Source organism: Lingula anatina, chromosome 1 (genome assembly GCF_051362555.1).
Source record: "Lingula anatina isolate TDL-2025a chromosome 1, LinAna3.0, whole genome shotgun sequence".
In the NCBI taxonomy this organism is placed as follows: domain Eukaryota; kingdom Metazoa; phylum Brachiopoda; class Lingulata; order Lingulida; family Lingulidae; genus Lingula; species Lingula anatina.
In genome coordinates this window covers 57,382,703-57,391,914 of record NC_141767.1, presented here as the reverse complement: position 1 = coordinate 57,391,914, position 9,212 = coordinate 57,382,703, and the positions used below count along the sequence as shown (strand labels likewise).

The window sequence follows — 9,212 nt, the reverse complement described above, 5'->3', positions numbered from 1 at the left end:
CCATGACCTTCACATGCCCTTGTAAGAGCCTTTCCACACCCCTTTTTTGCAGGGGAATCCTTGGCCACTGGCTTAAGCCAGTTGCAGTCTAGTTTTTGATTATTATTGATTATTGATTGATTATTGATCCGGATCACCACCAAAAACTAACCATCTGTTCCTTGGCCCACTTCTGACAGTTCCTGAAAATTTCATCAAAATTGGTCTATAACTTTTCAGTTATGTTGAGTTATGATGACAGACAGACAAACAAACAAACAGGGGTAAAAACATAACCTCCTTGGCGGAGGTAATAATGAGAAAAAATTAATTGTAGAAGCTTGTTTTATTATTCTCTGTAATATTATAATGTTAGAAACATGTTATTTGCCAAAATTTAAACAAACACCATAAAGGACTCGCTGGCAGGCAAGCAAACCAAAATTTCCTCCACCCCCTTCTTTCTCACAAGTAAAATCTTGTGTGTCAACATCTGTCATGCTGTACGAAATTCAGCTTGTCTTGTAAAAGGAGGCCCTGGCGGTATGCTCCATTCGCACATGCGCAGGTGTCGTTAGTTCGTACAGGATGCTCACTAGCGAGTAGGAAGTTTCTGATGTGTTTTCTTTACTGTCTCCGAAAAAGGAAAATGGGCAGTTGGATCCAAATGTTAATCGATGGCCTTGTCCTTGCTACAGGTAATCAGATATTTTGTGAGAAAGAAAGTGCCATACACACTGTCAAACATCGTTAAGCGGTATACGGTGGGGTGATGCATATGATTTATATCAGTGTACTTTCTCTTTCTGAATCGATCCAAAATGTTTCCGTTTTCTGTTTCGCATTAATTAGACTGGTGCTAACATGTTAGTACGCTACGGTGATTTGCTCCCTTTCCCAACCCCGTGTGGAGAGCTGGGGAATTTTTTTTTTTTTTTTTTTTTTTTTTTTTTTTTTTTTTTTTTTTTGGTTGACTTTCTTATCGTACGTAATGCTAATTACGGTGTAGCGTGACAGAGTCTTCCATGTTTGAGTATTCGTTTCCCATTCATTTGTACAGGTAAGCCTCTCCCTAGATTTTGACCCACTTAGGTAAAGCTAACCCTAACCATTATAATTTATAACTAAAATGAGGACGGACTTTCTGTTACACAGACCCTCAGTTTCGATACTAGTACACTGGTAGTCAGGTTAAAGTGGTAAATACTGGTTATTTTGGGGAACAAAAGGATTTTCCTGTGGTTAATTTATCCAGACTTGCCAATGGTTAATGAATCTATCTAACATTCAAAGTTAGTCCTTGGTTATTTATTTATTTATTTACTTTTAATGGATTTACTGTTAAAAGTAGACATTTATGGAGGTCACATGGTCTTGTGTCATCACAGTTTCCAGAATAATTGAGATAACCACCATTTTGGTGGTAAAATAGATTTGGTTATATTTTTGTGAGTTGTTACAGTGTATTTATTATAAAATATGTATCTCATACTAAGAGTTGTTATCCCTTTAATCCCTCAAACTGGTTCACAAAAAGGGCCTAACAAGTGCCTTACAAGTTACAATACTGATTAATTCTGATTTATATAAAATATGGTTATGAGATGTCAGAATGTGGTGTTTAATTTTTTTGGCAAAACTATTATCCAGCCTGCTCATTGTGGGATATGTCACAAAGCAAAGCAAAGCATGGCACAAAGTTTAATGTGTTAGCTCTCAAATTTAGTTTTCTGATGTGTACTATATCGGGCCTACTCAACTACCAGACGTAGAACCAAAGGAACATGAATTCACCGGTAGATCGGATCATGCCACCCGTTTTCAAGACATTCTTTACTTTTAGAATTTGATAAGTTTTCCATTCAAGCTACAATATTTGTAACTCTATACAATTGATTCATAACTAATATTTGTCCTCCTATCCCATTTACAGCACAAAATGATGTATAGAGATTCTAAGTCTTGCAGCAGACTATGAATAATTGCATATATCCATTTAAGTCTTTATCTTCTTTTCAGTTGGAGTTGTAGTTGTTATTTTAAATTTTGCCATTGACCCTTTCCATCGAGGGTTCTTTTGTGATGATGAGAGTATCAAGCATCCATTTAAAGAGAGCACAGTGTCCACAGGTGTGCTGATTGCTGTGGGGACAGGTTTACCTGTACTTTGTGTAAGTGTGGGGTACAGGGAGAACAGAGGAAGATATGGATGGCAGACATTGCTTCAAATGTCAAGGCAGAAACAATTTACAAGGGTTTACACAAATGAAATTGAAAGCTCCCATTGATAAATAAGATTATTTGGAATTCATATATATTTTGAATTATATAAATTTGTTTATAGACCATCCATATCTTAGACCTCAGAAATGTTTTTCACTGATTAACTTTTGATTTTGGAGCTGGTTTTGATCTTCAAATTTGTGCAGAAAGATCAATGACAATACCAATATCAGAGGTCGATCTTTGAGCTGTGTGATTATAGATACAGTCTAGTAGGCACAGATTTGCTGTCTGCTGATGCTTATTCATAACAAACAATTTAGAATTTAACAATATGCTTTTGTTGTAGTGGCAACACCGCTCTTCTTCTTAGAATTTCTAATCAAACCTTTCCATAGAGGTTTCTTCTGTGATGATGAGAGTATTAAATACCCTTTCAAAAATTCCACCATTTCTGCTGCAGTGATGTTCACAGTATCCATTGGTCTACCTATCATTTCAGTAAGTCGCAATTTATTGTGATAGATTTATGTTAACTTTTGATTTGTTTCTTCAAATTCAATAGAAAGTGTTCAATAATGAGCATATTAACCAAGTAGCTTCCCTAAAATATCATTCATATAAATATATTTTTGTTGCATTAAATCTTTCCATTTCCTTTGTAGATAGGCTAGTGCTAATTTCCTACACTCATGTTGCATCATTATGATTGAAATACTAGTAATAAAATTTATAGCCCTGCTCAAAAATTGTATTATAACTAGCTGCTTCAAAATCATAATCTAATTTTGTAGTATTTTCAGAACTTAAAAAATGATGGCCCTTTAGTACTAACACTGATAAAGGACATAAGATTTGCTTGGATATGAACCATTTAATGTTTTCCCTAACTTTGTTGAGATAACAAGAGGGTTTTTGTATTTTATTTACCTTAATATCTATACCATTGATTTATATGTGAGACAGCTATTTGTTTTAAGAAAAAAATGTGTTTGTATGCAAATCTTTGGATAACTTTTTTACTGTATGTACAGATTACATCTTGATTTTGTCATAAAAGATGTAAAACTAGTAGTAAATTTCCTTATTCTTGCTCCTTTCAGATGTTGCTAGGAGAAGCTTTAATTTATTGTCGAGGATCAGGCCACAAGAGTCACCAAATGTGTTCACGTGAGGTCCATCCATTTGTTTGGTCTTGTTACAAGGTCATAGGAGTGTTTTTGTTTGGAGCCTTGGTATGTCAGCTCCTCACAGACTGTTGTAAATACAGCATTGGGCGCCTAAGACCCCACTTCATCTCTGTATGTAAGCCAGAATTCTCAGCATTGAACTGTAGCACTGCAGATGACTTGATGCGGTATATTGTGGATTATACATGCATGGGGGATGCTAAACTGGTTCATGAAGCCAGGTAAAGGCATTTCTGTACTATGACATCAACTGATCTATAATTAATATGTAATAGATGAATGAATGTTGTTAATTAAGTGAACTTAATGTTGCAAATGTCATTTTATTATTATTATTAACAATTTTCTTGTCTTTACACAGGTTGTCATTTTTATCAGGTCATGCCTCATATTCCATGTATTGTATGATGTATCTAGCTGTAAGTAATCATTGTTATTATTGTACATGTATTGCATGCCACTTACACATTTCTGTCTTATGTTGCTTCCATTTATGCAATGTGCTACTTGAAAGACCATGCTGTGGTCCAGTGTATCAATTTTCAGCAACTACATTGTACGTGCCATACATGTCTTCTTTGAACACATCTCGATTCTAAATACTGCCTTTGACAGAGGAAACAAATAAAGTATGAGTTCATGCATGTGAATTACATTTTATGTGTAATACATGACCTTCCAGCTCCCATGAGACACTGGATTGATAACAAATATTAATTATATTCATTAATAGATCTACATACAAGCTAGGATGCAGTGGAATAGAAGCAGACTTTTAAAACCATTCCTACAGTTGGTGGTTATAACCATGGCATTGCTGACTGGACTGTCCAGAATTTCTGACTATAAACACCATTGGAGTGATGTGCTAGCTGGACTGAGTCTTGGCGCAGCTGTAGCTCTAGTTGTGGTAAGTTGTCTGCAGATATGTCAGCTTTAGGTGGCTTCTTGCATTTCAATTTTAAACCCATGTCTGCCTCAAAGATAGTTAAAATACTTATAGTAATCAATTGTTATTCAGTACCTCTTCATTCTCTTTATGTTAGAAATTCTGATATGAAATTTTATTTACTTGTTAATATTTTTCCATTATTTTTCGATTTTCAGAGTGCACTTGTCTCCGACTTGTTTAAAGACAGGCATATTTACACGTTACCAGGAAATGATTACAAGAAGTCTGATGATTATGGAAGTTCTGCCCAAGTGCCCCCTGTTAAGGGGTCTAATCTAGAAGAAGTTGAAATTAAATGAGCTTCTAACATCTTGAAGGTTGTTACAGAGGCTTATTTTATGGAGATTTGCTGTGATTTTTGAATTTGTGCAAACTCATTCTACTGACTTTTGTATTTATCTTTCTTTGGCAATTGCAAGTAAAGCATTATTCAATGCATAATTTGAAGGAAAAATGGAAACTATTTTGTTATAACTTTATTTTTGCTCTGCACTGTAAGCTGTTGTTCAGCATAGAGACAGAGTCCTACATTGGTAAATTTTTGTCAGGACATTTACCAATATGATCGTCCATAATTATTGCTGTAAATATAAAATATCATCCACTGAGATGCACTTAATATTGTATGTCACTTTACAATCAGTAACTTTTCAAGATCTTTCAAAGCTAACATTGTTTCTTGTTGTGTACTTGATGTAAGATGAACAGATTTAAATATATTTTCATACTTTAAATATCTTTAAGTAGAAGATTTAACTAGAAGAGCAACCCTTGTCATTTCTGTAGTCTTACTGGATGAAAGTAAATTAATGTTTTGTTCACATTATAATTTCAGTAGTTTGTAACAATTTTTTTTTTGATAGTACTGCAAATATTTCATTGTCATGTTTTTTATACATTACATTTGAAATTACGTTCAAAACTATTTTTAAATTCAAAATAATATTTTTTAAACCTTTGCTTACATTGCTGTTAATAAAATTAAAAATATGATAACAATTTCATTATTAATGTGTGATTTATGTCTGTATCATCTGCACAAGGAAAGACTTACAATGTATCATATTTATTTGGATTTCATTTTGTATTTGTTTTACGGCCACTGGTCATGTGCCGGGCATCCTTTTCTACGCGAACAACGCGTTGGGTGGCACGTAAATGGTAATCATTGCGATTGGTGCTCTGTACATTGACCAGCGCAGCGCACAACTAACACACTGTTCCTCCACAATCAAGGTGGTGGTGCAGCGTTGATATGCATTTTCTTTGGCAGAAGGATTCGTTGAAATTTCCTGCTTCTTAAGAGAAAAGTATGTGGGTCGTTTCTTTACATAAAAACAACCTCGGTAAACTGAACTTGAGGAGAACCTTGATTGACTCGATGTCTAACTTCTCGTTTAATTAGTCTTTGGCCACATTTTCTAAAATTCCCAGTTTACTTTTTTCATTGATGACAGAGGCAGAAGAAAGATTTTAAATGCAACTAGCGTTTGCCATGTAGCTGCATCAATTTACAAGATTGATCTTTACGTTCATCTCTTGGGCTCTATTTATCCGGACCTACTTAACTGTCGTCATGGTTACAAGTCATTTGATGCTCAATATGTCAATTTTTCTTCTTTATTTTAGACGGGTTTCGCTTTCAACTGTCATATGAAGGAGGAAAACAACGGTAAATTGGTTAAGTGGACTTTTGTGTAGTTTTGACACTAACTGAAAATGTTTCAACCGTATAGAAATGCGGTTTTAGAATACTCAAAAAAGGCGATTTTTTTATTATTATTATTATTTTTATTATTATTATTATTTTTATTTTATTTATTTATTTTTTTTTTTGCCAGCTTGAACATGACTTTCATGCACCTTAAATCGCATTCCTCGGATCTGCACATAAGACAGGGGGCGAACTAAAGAAGAAAAGAAATAGCGGTAAAAATGCAGTGGTAATAAAATCGAATCCAGTTTCTTCTCCTCGAACAGTTGAAACTAAATAAAAGAATATAGATTTTTACCTCGGATTGAAGCTTCTGCAGCCTCGCGCACAAATTACAGGAAATCACGGTGAAGGTTATTAAGGCGAAATCTATACGAGAATAATTATTTTCTGGATTATTGATCAAGAGTTTCCCTGCATTTTACTTTAAATAAGCACAGCTGCATCCTGCGATCTGAGAAAGCTTTTATCTCTCAAGAAATTGCTAGTAATTAGTAAAACCGACTTCTCTCTGGCATGTATTTACGTTTGTCCGCGCAGAGGAAGCCTGCTGAGTGCCAGAGCTTTTGTTCTTTCCATAAATGAACGTGTGTTTCAGAGTGGAGTCTTGATTGTGGTCAGGCTGAGAAAAATCAGAGTGAAAGTGTCTTCAGCAGAAATTGATTAGGGGTGGTTTGTCTTAGAACGTAACAAGGAGCTCTGTACGTAATATAATTGTGCTTAGGAATACATTACAGTTTTCTGAGACAGGGAACTATAATTTAAGCTATGACGCCTTCTTCCGCGCGAGATCGTTCAACTGAAACAATTTTTGAACGAAATAATAAAGGGGGTTGTTTTATATTTTTAGGATTATTCAACAATTTCTGCTTTTACCGTTTGGGGCCAGATTTGTCTAGTTTCGCCATTTTGTTTTCATGAAAATAGATGAACAGAGAAAATCGGTAACTCTTGGGAGGTTTATGATATTCTGTATGTGAGAAAATATCAAAGTAGGTGACAGATAGGCCCTCTGGTAAACATTACTCAAGCATTCATTGCGACAGACGACCGGTCAACGACCTTCTCTTGAAAGGAGGCCATAATATGCGCTGTTCTCTCTGGACAGGCACTTGCGTAGATTGATTGACTGCTCACAAAAATGATGGAGTCTTATATGCTATTTCGTAAATAAAATAAAATAATAAAAAAAGATTCTCTGCAAGTGCCTTTCCCCCACCCATTCGACACTTCGTATCGCAAGTCTTGCAAATTAGGGGAAATCTCAATCGCTCATATTTCATAGATATCATTCTTTGGAGGCGGACTGACTGGCCATTTAAAAGCCAAATTAATCGTGGCCTTTCCAGCTCAGCTGTTATATAAAAAAGAATTTTAAAAATTGCAAATATGCAATGCGTTCTCCCAACCAACCACTTAATTTTTTGTCCAATACTTCACGAGAAGTAAACGTTATTTAGACCCATCTCGTATATCTAAGAAACTAGTTATGATGTATGTTTATTTGGAGTCTGTAATCTATAAAAAGATATTTGAGATTAAAAGTTTAATACGCAAAACGGATTGTCTTTTATTATAAGCAATGACACGATTGAACACACATGGAGAAAAAGAACTGACTTTTATCTTTATTTCTACAGGACATCCGTTATATGCTGTCAAATTTGAAGTTATTTTTCTGTATAGAATCAACCATCAAGACTAAGTAAGTTAATGACAAAGTGAGTCCTTGAGAGTTTCTTGTGTAACTAACATTACAGCCACCCAGCTTTGTCATACAATTCGCACTAGCTGGCATACATTGAGACAGATGTTCAAACAGGTTGTCTAAGAGTACCAACAACAGCCCTTCACATCATTAATCCAGGTATTACACTAAAGCAGGTGATTCCCTCTTTGCTCCGGCTGCCCGTTATGGTGGACAATTGTTTCGTGTGGTTAGAGGGGGATTTTCCCACGCCATTAACTCTCTATATACTTCCCTTTGGATAACCTCAATTGCCGTGATTTTGTCAATTTGAGATCAAGTTCTTAGAGATGATTATATGTATAATAACTGTTAAATCCCGCATGGCCATTTACTGCTGTAATTTCTGTGAGGCGCTTGACTTTTTTTTTTATTTTTAGATTCGGGGCTACATCGACCGTTATACCTTTTATCATGAAAACACAAAAATGTATTAACCCAAAAGTTTAACTTGTGAATTTAACGTATCATTTTTAGAAAACTGTAAACAGGAATGTAGGGTGGATGCAGTTGCATATTTGTGTTTCATGTAGAGTGTTCATCTAAATAAACTGAAAGGAAATAGCCTAAGGTTCGTCCACCAACAACAGTTTGTTCGAAAGTTCTATATTAGTGCCATTATCAGTCCAAATCACGTGATTTCATATAATTAAGAGAGAGAGAGGAGGCGAAGAAAAATGGCGCAACAACCTTTTTTTTTTTTTTTTTTTGCCTTTACAATCAATCAAGCAGAATTTCCAGAAAGCTATCGTAGAAATTGAACTTCCCACGAGTATGAAATTTTCCCTGGTTAAATGATCGTTACCAGGAATGATGAATAAATCGATATCTTTTGCTCAGGTGAGGAAAATTGACTCTGTCATTTTCTTGGGAGTTCCAACTATCGTAGTTCACAGAATGCACTTAGATAAAAGCGAATGTTCATTCAGAAAACAAGAATATTCAAACAATGGGCAAGCTGGTCAGGCTTGTAGGCCTTACTCGTAATTTTTTTCGTTTTGAAAAATCTTTTTAGTTATAATGAAACGACGAGAGAACGTTCTTGTACTTGTCGTTGCTGTATTTTCTGTCTCTCAATATATGGCCTTACTATTAAGTAATAACAAAGCCGAGAATTTAAATTTTAATAGGTCAGGCACTGTCGTATGTAAATATTAATGAAATAACCTCTAAGAGGAAATGGCTGTTAGGAGGTGGGAGAAATGAGAGAGAGAATATGAGGCATTCGCCCCAGGAGTAATTAAGACAACGTGTGCCGCGCACAGACTGCACGTGTGTGACGTTCGTACACCTGCACACACCTGCGCAGATGCGGTCTTCAATATGCGGCTTTGCCCTGCTCAAGCTGACACACAATCATTTAATTGATTTGAGTTATTAGCTGTAACAGATTACATCTCCAACCGT

The 9,212-nt window shown here is 35.3% G+C and overlaps 1 protein-coding gene across 5 annotated transcripts; it reads left to right on the top strand.

Moving 5' to 3' along the window:
• The first annotated feature begins 507 nt into the window (after window positions 1–507).
• On the top strand, window positions 508–5,173 carry LOC106171462 (phospholipid phosphatase 1). 5 transcript variants are annotated; one of them, XM_087001135.1, is made up of 7 exons: window positions 508–677; window positions 1,999–2,150; window positions 2,666–2,703; window positions 3,306–3,613; window positions 3,754–3,811; window positions 4,126–4,302; window positions 4,500–5,173. In XM_087001135.1, the coding sequence occupies exons 3-7, from the start codon at window positions 2,668–2,670 to the stop codon at window positions 4,641–4,643; spliced, it is 723 nt and encodes a 240-aa protein (XP_086857261.1). In that variant the 5' UTR covers window positions 508–677; window positions 1,999–2,150; window positions 2,666–2,667; the 3' UTR covers window positions 4,644–5,173. The 5 variants fall into 5 exon arrangements, with proteins under 5 accessions (XP_086857261.1, XP_086857260.1, XP_013407285.2 ...); XM_087001134.1 differs by having other exon boundaries at window positions 2,552–2,703; XM_013551831.2 differs by lacking the exon at window positions 2,666–2,703.
• The last annotated feature ends 4,039 nt before the right edge of the window (window positions 5,174–9,212 follow it).

Coding starts and splice junctions, on each gene's coding strand:
- LOC106171462 (XM_013551831.2), top strand. CDS start 596: ATGTGTTTTCTTTACTGTCTCCGAAAAAGGAAAATGGGCAGTTGGATC. Junction 2,151..3,305: donor CAGGTTTACCTGTACTTTGT/GTAAGTGTGGGG, acceptor TGCTCCTTTCAG/ATGTTGCTAGGAGAAGCTTT. Junction 4,303..4,499: donor CAGCTGTAGCTCTAGTTGTG/GTAAGTTGTCTG, acceptor TTCGATTTTCAG/AGTGCACTTGTCTCCGACTT.